Source organism: Triticum urartu, chromosome 7A (assembly GCF_056163025.1).
Source record: "Triticum urartu cultivar PI428250 chromosome 7A, HENAU_Tu73, whole genome shotgun sequence".
NCBI lineage: Eukaryota > Viridiplantae > Streptophyta > Magnoliopsida > Poales > Poaceae > Triticum > Triticum urartu.
This window is the reverse complement of record NC_141879.1, coordinates 721282125-721299904: the sequence shown is the minus strand read 5'-3', so window position 1 is coordinate 721299904 and position 17780 is coordinate 721282125. Positions and strand designations below refer to the sequence as shown.

At 44.0% G+C, this 17780-nt stretch overlaps 2 protein-coding genes across 2 annotated transcripts; one reads left to right on the top strand and one right to left on the bottom strand.

Moving 5' to 3' along the window:
• Positions 1 to 2120: 2120 nt before the first annotated feature.
• Positions 2121 to 4782, bottom strand: LOC147962216 (U-box domain-containing protein 33-like). The gene is made up of 6 exons (XM_087536796.1): positions 4504 to 4782; positions 4303 to 4424; positions 4078 to 4199; positions 3883 to 3987; positions 3636 to 3813; positions 2121 to 3523 (listed from the first exon to the last, which is right to left on the bottom strand). Exons 1-6 carry the CDS (start codon positions 4664 to 4666, stop codon positions 2402 to 2404), a joined length of 1812 nt encoding a protein of 603 aa, XP_087392922.1. The 5' UTR covers positions 4667 to 4782; the 3' UTR covers positions 2121 to 2401.
• A 5478-nt stretch (positions 4783 to 10260) lies between these two features.
• Positions 10261 to 10958, top strand: LOC147962215 (uncharacterized). The gene is made up of 3 exons (XM_087534565.1): positions 10261 to 10380; positions 10558 to 10716; positions 10836 to 10958. The coding sequence occupies exons 1-3, from the start codon at positions 10261 to 10263 to the stop codon at positions 10956 to 10958; spliced, it is 402 nt and encodes a 133-aa protein (XP_087390691.1).
• The last annotated feature ends 6822 nt before the right edge of the window (positions 10959 to 17780 follow it).

The window sequence follows — 17780 nt, the reverse complement described above, 5'->3', positions numbered from 1 at the left end:
CCATTCACTGGCACAATACGAGCCGAAAATTCCAAAAAAATGTGCTCCTTTAGGAATCGAACTCACAACACCTTGATGGACACACAATGATGCTTACCACTTGGGCTACTGCCAATAAGCAATTAATGCACAGCGCGAACATTTATAAACCAAATGCAGCGGCAGATTAAAAAAAAGAAAATTTCCAACAATTTTTGGAAACTGGAAAAACAAATACGAAAAAATTGCAAACAGTGTTTGAAATTGTGATCAAGTTTTGAAAATCTAGAAAAATATTAAAAACATCAATTGCTTTTCTGAAAAAGTGATCGAACATGAACAAAATTATAAAACACAACTTTTGAAAAAGTGAATGGAATTGGAAAAAATGAACAATTTTTAAAACGTGAACAAGTTTTGAAAATGTTAACAAAATTTCGAAAACATTAAAAACATGAACAAGAAATTAAAAAAGGTTCATGCATTTAAAAAAATCATTAAACAAAAAATATTCATGAATTTTTTTAAAAAATTAATCATTTCAAAATTTGAGCAGCTATTCTAAGAATTTTCGCCGATTTAAACAAAATTTTCACAAGTTTTATAAAAATTGCATGCATTCGAAAAATCTTCATTGAATCAAAAAATGTTCGGTGATTCATAACAATGTTCAAAAGTTTCAAAACAATGATCGCAATAATTAAAAATATGTTCGCAAATTTGAAAATTTCAAAAAATCTTTGTTGACTCAAAAAATATTCGGCAATTCATAACAATAACAATGTTCAGAACATTAAAAAACAATGTTCGCAATAATTGAAAAAATGTTCGTGAATTTGAAATTGTTCATGGTTTCATAAAAATATTCATGTTTTTTTAAAAAAAATTGTGTACTAAAAATATTAATGAAATTGAACAAAATGTTTGTCAAAATGTTATCGGTGATGCAGCAAAATGTTGTCATGACTGTTGAAGATTATGATTTTTCCTTTCATTGCAACGCACGGGCCCTTTTGCTAGTAAGCATTAATATAGATTAAAACCCAAATAGAAAACTACATACGGACTAAAATTTCCAAAATAGGCACATTTCATGCCATTCTCTCACCAGATTAAAGACACATTGACATATCTCAAATGTTCAAACTTTCTCTTAACATAGACCGACTACATTGCCGAACGTCCAGACTAGCACAGACGCCCACTCACCATTATGACGGTGCTGTCCACCTTGGAGTCGTTTGTACCCAGGAACACTCCGCCCCTCTGTCGATGATCTCCATGGAGGACGCCACGCCCGACAGGTGTTCGATCAAATGTCATTTAGCTTAATTTTGGATGCCATGTCGTTTTTTAAGAGTACGAAGGATGGCGGGGTACTCGGCCATGGAGGATGAGATGTTGTGCAATGCATGGTTGGCCGTATCCGTATATTTCTTAGGCGGGAGCAGAGGAGGGAGGGGGGGGGACCTTCTGCCAGCAACTACATGAATCATTTCACACACTGAAACACATTGCGCCCTAGGACATGCACATTATTCAAGAACGCAATGTGATGTCGTTATTGTATCGCTGGTACCTATGCAGACCAGCATCACCAAGTTTTGTCATGTGGTTGGTCAGTTGGAGGCAAGGTGGCAATTGCACGCGGTAGATGAGGAGATCGTAAGTTTTGCCTCTTGCTCAACTTGTTTAAATCATTCATTCACTCAATATTGGTCTACACATTATGTAGCCCGCATGTGCTATCGTGATGTACCACATGACAGAGGGACGGTCATTTATATACACACACATTGTTGAATGAAGCTGAAGGAGCAGTATGTGTAGGACAACATGATACATTGATGAAAAACTTGTTGGACATCTGGTTAATCTCGTCAAATTTGAGGCATTCCTGTACTAGACTTATTTGCATGCTATGTATAGATGATTCCTCCTATTTTCTAACTGAAATTTGATGAATATCGGCCGGTTCGCATGAATTTCATCCGGTTAGTTCAAATGCGGCATGAAATGCATGCGGACAATGTTGTATGGCGGCCTTCAATATCAATGTTCATGAACTGGTCCCCTATATGTTGACAGACGCTGGAGCAAATTTGCGGGTCAATATTGGAGATGACCTTATATTTACAACGTTTGGCAAAAAAAAGGTCCATTTTGCACTTGCTTGTGACAGTCTAACTGAGAGGAGTGGAATCGTACATCGCCGGCTCAATGCCACGCAGAGCGACATCACCACCTCAACGGTTGGCAGAGCCCTTGGATCTGAGATCCAACGGGCGAGCTCGCACGGCAGCACATGAGCTTAGATAGATGCTCCTCGAGGACCAGATATTTTCCCATTCCCGTCTCCAAACAATGAATGTTTTCCACACTCGTAAATTACATGGAGTATTTGACTCCGACGACTAAAAAATCATTGTGCCGCTGCATCAACTACCTTGTGGACCCGCTGCTGCTGCTGGTGGCACTCTGATCCGCCGCCGTGGGACGCCCCCGTCTCCGACGACGATAACAGTGATGACGTCCACGTCCTGCCCGGTGCGGCGTCCATCGCTGCCTTTAGCACGGTAAGCGCCTCCTCGAGCAGCTCACCGGCCGGGCGACACGGCTCTCGGCCGTCGCTCACGGCGCAGCATCGCAGGCCGAGGAGCGCGACCTCGGTGGCCAGCTCCAACGGCCACCCTCCCGCGCTCGCGGCCACCACCTCGCTCCAGCCCCTGCGCCCGTCGGCGGCGGCCTCCCGAGCCGCCTTCTTTGCCGCGCGCGCTGTCATGCCCGCGACCAGCCGGAGGAGCACCAGGCCCAGGGCGTGCACGTCCCACTGCGGGGTCGGCTCCCCCGTCGCGAGGTACCGCGGGTCCACGTACGCCAGCGCTTCGCGGCCGGCCCGCCGCTGCTCCGACACGAGCCCACGCATGCCGAGGCCGGCGAGCTTGCTGCCGGTGAGGAGGTGCTCCTCCTCGTCGTCGTCGAGCAGGAGGATGGTCGCCGGGCGGACGTCGCCGTGCACTGTCTTCGCTGACGAGTGAAGGAATGCCAGAACAGAGCATACCTGGTACGCCACAGCGCACCGCGCTCTCCACGGCAGCGGCGGCGTCCCGTCGCCTCCTTGAGCTAGGCGGTCCTCCAGGCTACCGCCCGGCACGAGCTCGTGCACCACGGCGCGCGCCTCCGGGCACGCGCCGATGAGCGCTACGAGGCCTGGGTGCCTCACCCGGCTGATGGCGTCCGCCTCGCGAGCGAACCGCGCCTCGCCGACGGCTGCATCGGGGGAGATGACCCTGACGGCGACGTTCATGCGGCGCAGGCTCCCTCTGTACACGCCGGCGCGGCCAATGCCGGCACTGCCGATCCTGGAGGACTCGTCGAAACGGCCTGTCGCCTCCTCCAGCTCCGGCAAACCGAACCGCAAGACACCTACAGCTTGATCACCATCTGTCACGGGCACAGATTCCACCGCAGCTACAGGTGCCCGGCGAGTCCCTTCGGCCTTGAGCTTCTCCGCCAACGCATCGTCCATCTCGCCGGCGTCACCCTGACATTGTCATATCGAACGCACGGTTCACCACCCAGAGACTATTTATCGTACCGACACAATGGATGATCCCGACCCCTATCAACTCTCGCCACATTGTTCTTGCACGTACCGAGTCATGGTGTTGTGAGGGCGTGGTCGAGTCATGGATGCCGAGCCGCTCGGCGGCGCCATCGCCGTGGCGGTGCGACGAGGATGCCGATGTCGAGCAGTCGGAGGCGGTTGGGCGTGGGCTGGTGCTCGCCGTGGATGGCTCTCCTCTGCTTACCAGCCCCTCTTCACTGGCCTCTCTGTACGTGTCAACAATCAGCATCATCGGATAAATGGACGGCACAACATCCATGGAGAATGTGATATACCTCGTGCAGATGAGCTTGCCTTTGCAGACGAACCAGATCCTGCAAGAGGGGTTGGCCTTGAGCTGCACGGTCGCCGCCTTCTTGGACTTGGGCGCCCGCATCTTCCTGACAACAACGTAGCATCCATCACATTGTCCACAGGCAAGAGGCAGGCCGACTGTGACGTCTGAGCCCTCGGCAACCACACATACATACCTCGAGTAGGCCCGGTCGGCGGCGGCGCCCATGACGAGCTCGGCGACGGCATGGTCGGCGACGAGCTGCACCAGGCCGCCCGCCAGGTCGTCGCCGGACACGATGACCTTGCGCGCGTGGACCTGTAATTATTGCACTCGATAGTTCAATGAGTTGAGCCAGCAATAATTTGCTGCTGATGACAACGACTAGTGAACAAACCAAGGATAGGATTCAGGAACGAACCCGCTGGATCTTGCACATGCGGACGAGCTGGTCGAGGGCCTCGCTGGCCTCGTCCTCCTCCCACTTCCTGCACGCGGCCACCATGGCCGCCCCCACCTGGCTCACCGGCACCCACGCCCCCACTACAGCTCGTCGTCCATCCCGCCGGATCAGAGAGTGTTTGGGAGATAATTAAGCAGAGAAGTAGTTAAGCAGGCTTACTCATGTTGATGCGGTGCGGCGGGCGGTGGACGTGGGCGAGCACGAGGCGGCGGCCGGGGAAGTTGGCCAGCGCCCACCGCAGGTTCGCCTTCCAGTTCCACTGCTCCTTCCCCACCGCGCAGTACACCTCCTCCTCGCCGGAGCCGGCTGCTGCTTCCTCCATGTACCCAGCTATATCGGTTGATCGATCCTTCCAACTGAGTTTCTTGCTCTCCCGGCAATGGCGCGCGGTCGAGGGGGGTGGAAGAACCAGCGAAAGAACGAAAACAGGGGAGGGGAGGGGAGTATGTGTAGTGTGTACGTAATCCCATTGACCAGTTTTTATTCTTTTTGTACGGAAAAGTTGACTAGTCGCTATTTGGAAGGCCGTACGTACACGGGATGGGACGGGACGGGATGGGATATCCTAGGTGAATATGCTCCCACTATACGGACTCGCAGGATAAGAAAAAGAAATCAACCGCGGCAGCCAATAATAGATGTTTCATAATAACATGTAGTATCACTGCACGACATTCACGATGTTGATCGAAATCAAAATGTAGTACCCACATTTGACCAAATTAGTTTAATGCAAAGCAATGGAGGCAAAGGTAGACGGGTAGAGGGCTTAATTAGTTGCCAAACATGCTGGAGCATAACTTGTCACGCGACCCTCAAACCTCCCGCATACATGCGGACTGTGCTGTTCAGTCTGTGAAAGACATACAACGCGTGTTTGTATGGGTCTCTGCTGCGGTCTAAATTTACTTTCTTCCGCAAACCGGAAACAAACATGAGAGCTTGGCGGGCGTCTGAACCGCTCCCAAGCTCGCTTCTGACCACATTGGCTCACCCAAGCTTTCCTAGTAAGGCACGGGTCCGAGTAAGGACAATAAGAAAATATGCCTAGGAGGCAAGAGAAATAAGCAACATCCATCCTGCTATTCCTAGGATCCCAACCAAGATACCATCCTAATGATCATCATCGAACAAGAATGAAAAGAACTCCACGTAGAACGTTCATGCTCTCGCCTTAGAGAAAAACTTTACCCGCACCTGCACCTATTGTTGTTCTGGTATCGGTGAGTCATTGAGACTCAACAATAACATTACAAAGGGTAGTAAGACTAGATCACTTATGGGCAGGATATGGTTAAATGGTGAGGTTGCAGCAAGCAGCTAAGTAATGTAGGCCAACTAGTCCTACGAATACTAGAACAAGATAAGATAATTCCTAAGCACAAGGGGGCGCAACTATTTGATCAACAAGTGATCCTAAACACCTGCTTACGAGTCATTGCTAACCCCACTGTGTCCTCGTCTTGCTCGCATTCCCCCCAAAAGAGACACTCAATGTTACATACACGATTGAGCAAATATTAGTTATTAGTTGAAGTTGTTCTATGCCAGACATTATAAATTTCCAAGTCGCTTTGTAACCATGGACACAACTTTCTGAAAGATTTAACCATGCAGAGGTGCGTCCAGCCGCCCATTATAAGTTTCTATTTGCATACCCCGAAACCTCATTAACATGTAAACTTGATGCGTCTCAGGAGTTTAGAAGTAACAAGTCCTGTAGCTAATGTAAATCTAGTCCAGTAAGGTCGCCGGTGGAGTCGACCCTGGAGTAGAGACAGCATATCTATAGATTCCAGACCTGATGGATGAGCTAGACTTACGGCAAGCCAAACTAGAGTTTCGTGTGGTGGCGTCGCAAGTGGCTCTATTTTCGGACCAACACCTTTGGCACTGACCCACCTTTGTATGATTAATCCTCATGGACATAATCCCGTATGCGAATTTTATCCTCAGATGTCGTCACACACTGTGAGAGTTTTTGTAGCAAATTTTGGTACCAATGTTAGCCTCCGTAGAAAAGTTGAAAGCTAGATAAAGGGTTCAAGGGGGCCATAACCCCCACACACGGTAGGATGCGCTCATCAAGAGCATAATAACCAGGTAAATCGGTGCTATCGCAGTCGTCGTCTCCTCCGTGGGGCCTACCTGCCAGACTTTAAACTCGGTGAACTTGAGAGACTGCCGAGTTTCTTCCATTCTCCCAGTCTTGTTTCGCGGGTACTAGGCAAAATATCAAGTTTGCCAAGTTTCATCTCAATGCCGAGTGCAAGTTTGGACCAAACTCAGTAGATACATAAGTTTGACGAGATCCCGACTAAATGAACTTGGCAAAATACAAAGTTTTGATCTGCTACCTGAGTTTTGATCTGCTAGTGCTGACTTTCCTTGTATTCTATGCACATGTAGGCCGATACGAATGACGCCAGCCTGTTGAATATACAATACTTGAGACAGATACTACACATCCTGTTGGAGGCCACTCACACACATTATACAAAACAACTAATGGCGAACTGATGATTTTGGCGACTATAGTGAGGGTACATTCAGTAAATCAACCGATTAGTTTATAATTAGAAGAAGAGAAAAGGACAGCACTATTCTCTATTGTTGTTTTATATATCATGGTCAATATCTGCATATTGATTACCCACACGAAACTCGCGTAGATATATGTGAAATAAAGTTTGCCTCATTTTTAATTTTAATAGAATTATTATCTAATGGCAAAGGTGGGTAATTTTTTCCACTTAAATATTATCTAATGGCTGCTGTTTTTTAGTCTATTGAATTAACGGTTGGATCTTTCTAATTTTTGCGGTAATTTCTAGCATAATTAACCTTTTCTGGTTAACCCGTCAAATACTGTAATCTTTTGCACGTAAATCTTTCTCTAATAATAAAGCACGGATTGATTTTGTCGGATTCACCGTCGCGGCGTTTTTGCAAAAAAATCCCTGAAGTTGTTGACAATTGGACCCAAAATCCTATTTTATTTGCTACTGAAGGTATCGAACTCACAACCTCCAGGATAGCAAACAATGTTGTGGCCACTGAACTAGCCCCTGTTGTGTGTACGAATCAAAGTTGATTGCGTTGTTAAATTATCCCACCTCGCCCCCTTACATATAATATACCCAACTTATATACGTCTCTCAGTTCCTTCAGTATCAGGAAGAGGATTATGACAGAGAAGAGCTCATGGAAGGAAGAGAGGCTAATGAAGAAAATATATATATATATATATATATATATATATATATATATATATATAATACATGTCATTATTTGTCCCTTTCTAATAGGAAATTGTAATTAATTAATTATCGTATTTTTTGGCATGTATGGTAAATGCAAGATAATTAATTTTAGCATGTACACATTTTCATCGGGTATAACGCCAACACGTACATATTTTCATTGGGTATAACACCAACACATGCATATTCTTATTAGGTATAATACTCACTAACTGGTATCACGGTTTAATAAAATGTACATGTGGGTATCTCGGGTACATGTACTGATGTTCAAAAAAAAGGTGTGCAATTTATGGCTATATACAAATAAAATCCACATCGAGTTATATATATTTATGTGAATATTTTCATCGGGTATAATACGAACGCGTAGATATTCATGTGTATACCAACATCGAGGTATGTATATTCATGTTTATATTCACATTGAGGTATGTATATTCATGTTTGTATTCACATCGAGGTATGTATATTTATGTGTATATTTCTATTGGGTATAACACTAACGCGCAGATATTCATGTGTATACTAACATCGAGTTATGTTTATTCATGTGTATATTCACATCAAGGTATATAAATTTATGTGTACATTTCTATTGGGTATAACAACAACATGTACTTATTAAAAGTTATGACATTTATGTGTATATTTTCATTGCGTATAAAACACAAACATACATATTTTCGTTAGGTATAATACCCACTAACTGGTATCATGGTCAAATAACATGTACACGTGGTTATATCTTGGGTACGTGTACGTATATACCCACCAAGTACGAATGTTCAGATTATTTGTGTTTTGGAAAGAAATTATTAACCATTTAGGATACTAGTGCATGCAAACAAAATATGGAAAGTCATTATTTTGTCAATTGTATGACATGCACTAACGAATAGGACTTGCCATAACAGCCCTAGGTGCCCAGGCGCCTAGGTGCCCCATATATATATATATATATATATATATATATATATATATATATATATATATAGACGCTAAGAAAGGAAAGTGGTGGCTAAGCTAAGAAAGGATAGAGGTGGCTAAGCTAAGGAAGGAAAGAGACGATAAATATGGGCTGTTGGAAAGAGAGGATAATTAACTTTCTATATATAATATGGGCTATTAAACGATTCATGAGGACGTGAATAATTTAAGGACGGTGGATATGCATGTTGATTCACGTTGCCTGTGTTGCCCTGATTAATGGATGAAAAATAGCTGGAGAGACTAAGAGAAGAGGATGTGAATAATTCAAACTTGTCATGCACGTACGTGCCAGGTTGAAAGGCTCAAGATAGAAAAGCGTGAGTGGTGTTGATCTTTTTTTAATTGACTTGGAAAATAACTAAACATGAAGAGGTTTTGCCGATGATCGTTGTTAACTGAAGTTGGATTTGGTGTTTGTTTGTGTCCTTCACAGACTGGTAGAGTGGTACTAACTACTAGCCGACATAAAAGCCGGAGAGGAAACGAACACCATCCATAGTCCAAATTGGATACGACATTTTTGGACTAACATATTTACACGTGTTAGCACACTCACGGGAAGCATGGTAATAACTACTACGACATAAAGTTAGAAACGAAGTGAACACCATCCATAGTCCAAATAGGATTGCACACTGCTGGACTAACATTATGTACATAGGTTAGCACACACGCGGGAAGCATATATACCTAGATCGCCTGTGAAGTATATGGCGAAGATTTATACATGCAAGTAGAAAACAAGACAATTGTCTTTAGGTATATACAAAATAAATTGTCTTCATAGAAGGTGCATGTCTTATCTATCCCAAAAAAGTATGGAAGTGTTTGGTACACTTCAATGACAGGTGTGTCGTGCAGTGGCCAAGTTGATCGCCCCAAGATTGACAACTTTCGGACGTGGTATGACCAAGTGGACAATGCGGCAACTATCAATAAGGGCGGAAGAAGTATAAGAGGCGGCAGGGGTGTGGTGCCGTGTTGAAATATATGACATCATATTTGGAAGTCTTGAGATATGGTTATTGAGTTAAGGGCATGCAAGATTTTTTTTCTCCCGTTGCAACGCACGGGCATATGTGCTAGTATTATCTAATTCTGGTTAACCCATCAAATACTCTAATTTTTTCCACTTAAATATTATCTAATGGCTGCTGTTTTTTAGTCTATTGAAATAACGGTTGGATCAGTTCAAAAAAAAAGAAATAACGGTTGGATCTTTCTAAGTTTTGTGGTAATTTCTTACATAATTAACCTTTTCTAATTAACCGGTCAAATACTTTTTATATATAATAATAGATAGATTACACAAGCCCCGATGATTAGCCTTTTGCCAGGCCGTTTTAGCGATCTCTTCAACTGTAACCTCAGCCAACCACCGGGCTTTGAACTTTTGCTTGTAAACTGGGCTGCTATCAGCCACACCAGAAAGATGGTCGTACGTACGCGGTCAAAGTCTAGCATCGGAGATAAGAGTTTGGTTCTCTAAACAAACAAGAGACAAGAGTTTGTTAGCAACTCAAGATAGACTCATAACCAGTGACGACTTTGAGTTTCGATCCGGCGCAACATCGCCAGAGTTATATATAAGAGGTTGTCACGACCACGACCTAGCTACTCCCCCTCCTCGATTCCCCGCAGGAAGAGTTTGTTAGTTACCATGACGAAGAAAAGCTTATACGAGCCGCTGAGCAGCAGTTCAACGGAGGCCACGAATGGCAGAGGGCAGCCGTCGACGGCGGCGCACCTTGATGACGACGGCGGCGACAGTGTTGTTCGGGTGCGTACATGCGCTAGCTATACCATGGTGTTATTTACATTACGTGCCAAGGCTAATAATTTATTAATGAATGTTCTCATGTGAGTTTGTACTTCCATCAATTTGTTAATTCTGCAGCACGTGCTGGTTAGTTTGAGCATGTCTGCATTCTTCGTGATCTCGGCCGCACATGTATAGGACGCGGGGCATCATTGGTACAACGTGATCATCACCGCCATCGTCTTCCTCTACTCCATGGTCATGATCCATCTGCTGCTGATCAAATGCTGGCATCGGAACAAGAAGAGCGAACTTGAATCATGCCAAGTGATTGTTATCAGCACACCCACAGATTGTGTATGTATCGATTGATGCATTAATTCATGGCACCTAATTAACATCACTAAATTTGTTTTGCTATTCAACACGTTGTCATTATATTCTTTCATGGATTATTAATTGTTTCTTGCATGCAGATGGCATCAGTGTTGACGGTTGCTGCGATGGGGATGTTATTATCCCTTGGGGTCGTGCTCTTCGTCTTTCGCCCCGCCTGGTCTGACCTGGTGTTCATTGCTCTCATGGTCTCTTTAGGCTAGTTGTAATGGGAGTATCATAGATAGTATCATACATGTCAACTAGATAAATTTAATGAGGTGGCATAGAATTAAATGAAGAAAGAGAAGGTTGAGTATCATATCATGATACCGTATCATATTAAATGTTGTGCTACTATGTGTCATGCATGCTAATAAGTGAAGTCATCTACTCCTTCCGTTCCTAAATACTTGTCTTTCTAGACATTTCAACAAGTGACTACATACGAAGCAAAATGAGTGAATCTACACTCTAAAATATGTCTACATACATCCGTATGTAGTAGTCATTTGAAATGTCTAGAAAGACAAATATTTAGGAACGGAGGGAGTATGATACTAACATATGATACTATGCATTACGCATGTAGTATTATACACTAGTATCATATGCATGATACTAGTATATGATACTTTCCGTTACGACCAGCGTTATCCACGGGGTCGACGTTTCTTTTGCTCAAAATTGAGGAAATTGAGAGGAAGAAGATTCCTAAGGGAAAATGTGAAGATGCCTCAGATCTCGTATAGTTTTTTTTTTTTGAACACAGATCTCGTATAGTTCCAGAGTAATGGTATCTAAAAATACAACGGTATAGTTTGGTTTGTTTTAGTAAGTATAAACCCAACAAAAGCTTATAGAAGATCCTGTGACATATATGCTACTTTGATTTTGAGTATTTTTCGGCTATAATCTCCACTGGATTCCACCATGGAAATAGGTGGAGAGGCATGACCTCGACGTTCAATCTCGTTTCATAAGAGTCTCGAGTATTTTGGTTAACCATTGCAATCTCTACAACTGGTTTATATATAATTTAAATTAGTGGGGAGACATGGCCCCTTCAATATTTCCAACATGATCTCGATCATGTTTAATGCCCATACAGATGGAGTGGGGGCAGATGTCGCTTGCATGTGCCGTGCCGGCCATTCGCATCGGCTAAGGGGGTGTTTGTTTCCAGAGACTTTTTTGTGTAGGGACTAGAAAAAGTCTCTCTTAAAGACCTTTTTACCAAACGGGAGGAACTTTTTAGGGATTAAACTAGGCGTTTGGGACTAAATGAAGAAGACTCTTAAAGAGAGTCTTTTTGAGACTTTTCCAACAATGCTCCTCCATGCACCCATTGGCCCGCCACCCCAGGATGTTCTTTGATTGTTATTTTTCTATATACTAGGGGCAACATGGTCATTTAATAACCTCTAGCAAGAAACTAGAGACTTTTTAGTCTCTGGAAATAAACAGGGAGGGACTTTTTAGGGACTAGGGACTTTTTAGTTGGGACTAAAAAAAGTCCTAGGAGTAAAGAACCAAACACCACCTAAATTTACCATATAGTTGTGTAGTGTTTGGTTTCGCCCATGTTTCCCCGCAAAACGTGCAACTCTTTGTTAATTTGGTTCATCTCTTTCTCTCAAGTAGATGGTGCTCCTGCCGGTTCCTCAGAAAAAAAACCCTCAAAAGTACCATGACATGGGATCTTGTTCTTCTGTGAGCTTTTGTTGAGTTTATATACTTACTAAAATAAACCAAAGTAAGTAGTTGTATTTTACATACGATTACACTGGAACTAGACGAGATCAGAGGCATTTTCATGTTTTTCCTTAAGCTTCTTTTTCCTCTCATATTCCTCAAGTTTGAGCGAAAGAAACGTCAACCCCATGCTTGCCAAGAGCATCAAAGCAATGGAGGCCAGGTCGGACCAAGCGGGGCGAGAGACGAAGAGGGCGACACCCAAGGAGATTAACATGATCACGGTCGCGACCGCCGTCAACACTGATGTCAACTGCACGAAGCAATTAAAGGGTCAGAACATATGTTGCCTAGCAAAATAGAATATATTGGTGAATTATTAGGTGCCAAGAATCGATCGGTACATACACAATCCCTGGGTGTGCTAATAATAATCACTCGCACGATTCGAGCTCCCGTATCTTCTTCTGATCCCGACGTCTCATGAGCAGAAGGTGGATCATGACCGTGGAGTAGAGGAAGACGATGGCGGTGATGATCATGTTGCGCCAATGATTGCCTGCGTCCGTCCATACATTGCCGGCCGAGATGCAGAAGGATGCAAACATGATCACACTGACCGTCAGGTGCTGCATGCAAGCACATCGTCAAGCATGGATTTGATGGAAGTATAAACTCACATGAACACGGTCATTAACAATTGGTAGGCAAGTGAGTAAAACCTAAATCGAATTAGTAGCCTTGGTATAAACTATATAGATATAGCCCACATACGCACCCGAAACACTATGCCACCATCGCCGTCAGCAAGGTGCGCTGCCGGCGAGGGCTGCCCTTTGCCATTGCTGGTCTCCGTTGAAGAGCTGGTCGGCGGCTCATAGGAGATTATCTTAGTCATGGTAACTAAAGTTGATGCGGAGATGACACTACTACGAAAACGGCTATAGCTAATATGGATATTAATGGCGCACCATGTATGTGGTGCGCCACTGCTACACCAGATACAGGTACGCCACTAATGTCCTCATTACTAATGGCGCACCTGGTGTGTGATGCGTCATTATTAGTTTTGAAAAAAAGATAAAAGAAATTGTTAGCAGTGGCGCTACTAGTAATGGCGCACTGTCACCTGGTGCGCCACTACTAACATGTTTTTTTTCAAAATTAGTAATGGCGTATCACACACCAGGTGCGTCATTAATAACCCTGGTTACTAATGGCGCATTCTTAGGTGGTGCGTCATTGGTAACCTGGGAGCAGCTAGATATTATGGACAGCCACCTACCACACTCACTTTCCCCACTTCATTCTCTCCATCTCTACCAAGTTTGGTCTCGGCTGCCTCCTCCTCCTCACCTCATTTGCACCAAAGATTCACCCAAATTAAGTGGTTAAATTTTCTTTTTTGATAGGTAAGTAAGGGGAAAGCTTTCTTTATGTTCTAAATCTACTTTTTTCTCCCTCCAACAACGTACACACTTTTAATGGCCTAGATCTACGTATGTTTGTGGTGTTGCATATGTTTGTGTTTGCAGATACCGGTATTTGAAATGTGATAGTTGCCAATATTTAGCCGGAATGTTGATTCATTTCCGTTTCGGCGATAATTTGACACTATGCATTCTTTTTGGTCCTATTTTTAGGCAAAGTCATGCCAAAGTTTTTTTTTGTTCTAAAATATCGTTTTTCTCTACCCCGCAGGCGACCATGGTCCGCACGATGACCGAAGACATCGTGAATAGGTTTTTGAGCTCCGCGAAGGCTGAGATGCTTCAAAAGAACGAGACGGAGATAAGATGTCCGTGTCGAAGATGCAAGCTGAAGAGCCTTATGGACCTGGATTCCGTACAGGTGTGGGACCACCTGCTCTTGCGTGGTTTCATGGATGCTATCGGTGGCAAGGTGATGAAGATGACTATGAAGTCGTCCATGGGGGCCGGGCAAGAAATGAGGAAGGGCAGCAAGATAACCGCAGCAAGGGCGGGCGAGAAGACGAAGATTCTCCAGGACATGATCACGAATGTGTTCTGAATTAAGTACACTATGGGAACATTTTATTTTACTGTACATTTGCTTGCAACTGGTTTTAGAAGTATTGCTTGTTTTCCAATTTATGCTATTTTTTGATCTTTTTTGCCAATTAAATGTATTACTTGTGATGATGATGCTGCTACTGTACTACTTGTGATGCTGCTGCTGCTGTACTACTTGTGATGCTGCTGCTACTTGTGATTTTGTCAAGTGATGCTGCTGCTACTTGTGATCTTCTGAAATGACCCCTTTCTCCTGAAATGTTGATTAATTTCCGTTTCGGCTGAGAATCACGCCACTAGCATCACGCCATTAGAATTTTTTACTAATGGCGCACCACGCAGTGCGCCATTAGTATATCCCACAGTGCGCCATTACTATCTGGCTTAGTAATGGCGCACCACATAAAAGTGCGCCATTACTAACAATTATTTTTCAAATTTTTTTTCAGATTTTTTTTCAATTTTTCTTAATCTCAAGTCACTATGGCTTAATCTCGGGTCAATATGCTTAATCTCAAGTCAAATCGCACTCTGTAGTCAAACTTCCCAAAAGGTCACCCATCCTCACACTACTCCAGACCAAGCACGCTTAACTTCGCGGTTCTATCCAACCCCAGCACCAGCTCACTTGACAGGCACTTGTTGATATATATATCAATCCTATTAAACCTTGTTGATGTCTAGGACTTTGTTCATGTTCATGAGTGTGATGAAATTTTGAAAAAATATTTCAAACTTCCCGGTCATATTACGTATCATATTTTGAAAAAAAATTCCAAATTTTTTTTGAAACCATTTTTTTCTATTACTAGTGGCGCTCCTAGCAAATGGTGCGCCACTAGTAAGTTTGAAATTTTTTCATTCCCCCCCTCTAGATCTTAAAAGCCCTGTATCTTTCGTTCTGTTAGGTTTTTAGGGATTTTTAAGATGTTGAACGGGGTTTCCCTGGTTCAATTCGTATGTAACTTTTCGAGTAGATGTTTTTTCATATAAAAAACTTTTTAATCCGAGTTCGTATGCAAAAGTTATGCCCATTTTACTAAATTCCAGAGAGATATTGCAAATAAAGTCGAAATTCATATTTGTAAATTTTCCCAACAAATAGACCACATATCACATGGGAAACTTATTTTCTTTTATTTTTTTGACATTTCCATCATTTTCTTTTATTTTTTTAAAAACTGAAAATGCGGTCCACGGGGGGTGCATTTAGCACCAGGGTTACTAATGGGGCACCTGATGTGTGGTGCGCCATTAGTAGTTTTGAAAAAAAATGTTAGTAATGACGCACCACGGGATAGTGCGCCATTACTAGTTAAAACTAGTAACGGCGCCATTACTAACAATTTTTTTTCAAAACTACTAAACTAGTAATGGCGCACTGTCCACTGGTGCGCCGTTACTAACAATTTTTTTATTTTCTTCAAAACTACTAATGGCGCACGGTGGGTGTGGTGCGCCATTATTATGTTAACTAGTAATGGTGCACTATCCCATGGTGCGCCATTACTAACAATTTTTTTTATTTTTTTTTTCAAAACTACTAATGGCGCGTCACACACGAGGTGCGCCATTAGTAATATAATACTAATGGCGCACCTGTATCTGGTGCGCCACTGCTATATATCAGTGGCGCACCACATACACGGTGCGCCATTAATGTCCATATCATCTATAGCCCTTTTCCTAATAGTGTTTCTGGACACATCCCTCGACAACTAGGTTATCTTGAGAACTTAGAAGAGTTGTGGCTTTGGAAAGAGGCCTTGGATTAGTTTAGTATTAAAACAAGGTGGATGCATGGCATGGCAATGCTAGCTAGATCAATTGCTTATTTACTAATTAATCAAATGATACGGCCGGGGTATCTTTAGGGGCACCCAGTGAGCTAGTATACTCCACATGACTGGCCAGTATTAAAACAAGTTAATTACACCACAATACGACCGACTAGTCGATTAATTAAGCTACTAATCCCAGTGTTACAAGCTAGAAAATTTGCCTGCAAAGATGAGGTCCTTGAGAACGTGGACTTGGACCTTAGCAACAACACACTAACAGGTTCCATCCCAAAACACCTAGGCAATATCACAAACATCCCTCAATTGTTCCTTGACAATAATAAAATTTTTGGTGACATTCCTCGAGAATTAGGTTATTTGGTCAACTTAGAGATCTTGTCCTTGACAATAACCAACTTTTTGACCAAACTTTTTTTCCTATTTAGAGCAAACATGGCCCACAACGATGAGGCCGGCGGTTCGGGCAAGACATTCTGGGAGCTGTCCCAAGAGATGGAGGAAGAACCTCACCGCTATGAGGACGCCGCGGAAGACATGGATCCCGACTACACAACCCCTAGTGGCGTCGGGGATGACACCACTGATGGTGCTGCCGAGGATGCCACCACTGATGATGGCAGCACACGCATAGATGGCAGCCAACCGAAGAGGCAACGGAAGGACCGGCGCCCGAACGTGCTCGGCACTGTCAATGAGGAATTTACTGAAGTGTCATCCGGTGGGCATTCAATGGCGCCCAAAGAATTAGTCAAGGGGTACGCGGGACAACTCGGGTGCATTCTCCGGAGCACCGTCTCAATCAACACCGAGAACCTAAGGCATCGTGACCGAGGGAATTTGCGCAACCTCCTCTTCACGAAGCTGCATGAATGATACAAGTTCCCCGGTGACTTCGCAAACACACGCCTCTCAGGGAATAAAGTGAACAGTGTTGCCCTCACGAAGATGAGCACGGCCCTGGCTACTTGGAGAGCCGCGGTGAAGAGAAGGATTAAAAAATGTGATAATTATGAGAAGATCAAGGAGACAAATCCTTCGCTTAGCGAAGCTAACTACCTGGAGTTCAAGATCAAGTGCGAGAGCAGCACAACTGCGGAATCAAGTCAGTGGGGGAAAGATATGCGGGACTTGAACTTAGGGGTCCACAAACTCGGTCCCGACGGTTACAGAGTGACGGAACCTATATGGGACAAGGAGGACGCGGAGCGTGCCGAGCAAGGCCTACTGCCCCTCTTCGATAAATACCGTGACAAGCAGACCAGGAACCATGTCAGGGCCCGGTACAAGATTGACCCGGTAACAAAGGAGCTTACCACGGATCCGAAGACGAAGGCGCTTGAGCTTGTTCTGGTAAGGAATACACCCCCGTGTAATTAGCTCCATATGGTTGCATTCTAATTAATGAAGCCAAATTTCTAAATGGTTCACGTTCCTTCTGTAGGAAACTAAAAGCAGTAGCGCGGGGTCGTCTCAGAGCTCCCCTTGGGACACCACTTTAAATAGGGCGTTGAACGTA

What these genes read in the sequence shown, in the direction of transcription:
- LOC147962215 (XM_087534565.1), top strand. Translation starts at nt 10,261, where the DNA reads ATGACGAAGAAAAGCTTATACGAGCCGCTGAGCAGCAGTTCAACGGAG. An exon ending in GCGGCGACAGTGTTGTTCGG is followed by an intron (nt 10,381 to 10,557) that starts GTGCGTACATGC and finishes GCACATGTATAG; the next exon opens with GACGCGGGGCATCATTGGTA. An exon ending in TCAGCACACCCACAGATTGT is followed by an intron (nt 10,717 to 10,835) that starts GTATGTATCGAT and finishes TCTTGCATGCAG; the next exon opens with ATGGCATCAGTGTTGACGGT.
- LOC147962216 (XM_087536796.1), bottom strand. Translation starts at nt 4,666, where the DNA reads ATGGAGGAAGCAGCAGCCGGCTCCGGCGAGGAGGAGGTGTACTGCGCG. An exon ending in GCATGTGCAAGATCCAGCGG is followed by an intron (nt 4,200 to 4,302) that starts GTTCGTTCCTGA and finishes CAATAATTACAG; the next exon opens with GTCCACGCGCGCAAGGTCAT. An exon ending in GCCGACCGGGCCTACTCGAG is followed by an intron (nt 3,988 to 4,077) that starts GTATGTATGTGT and finishes CGTTGTTGTCAG; the next exon opens with GAAGATGCGGGCGCCCAAGT.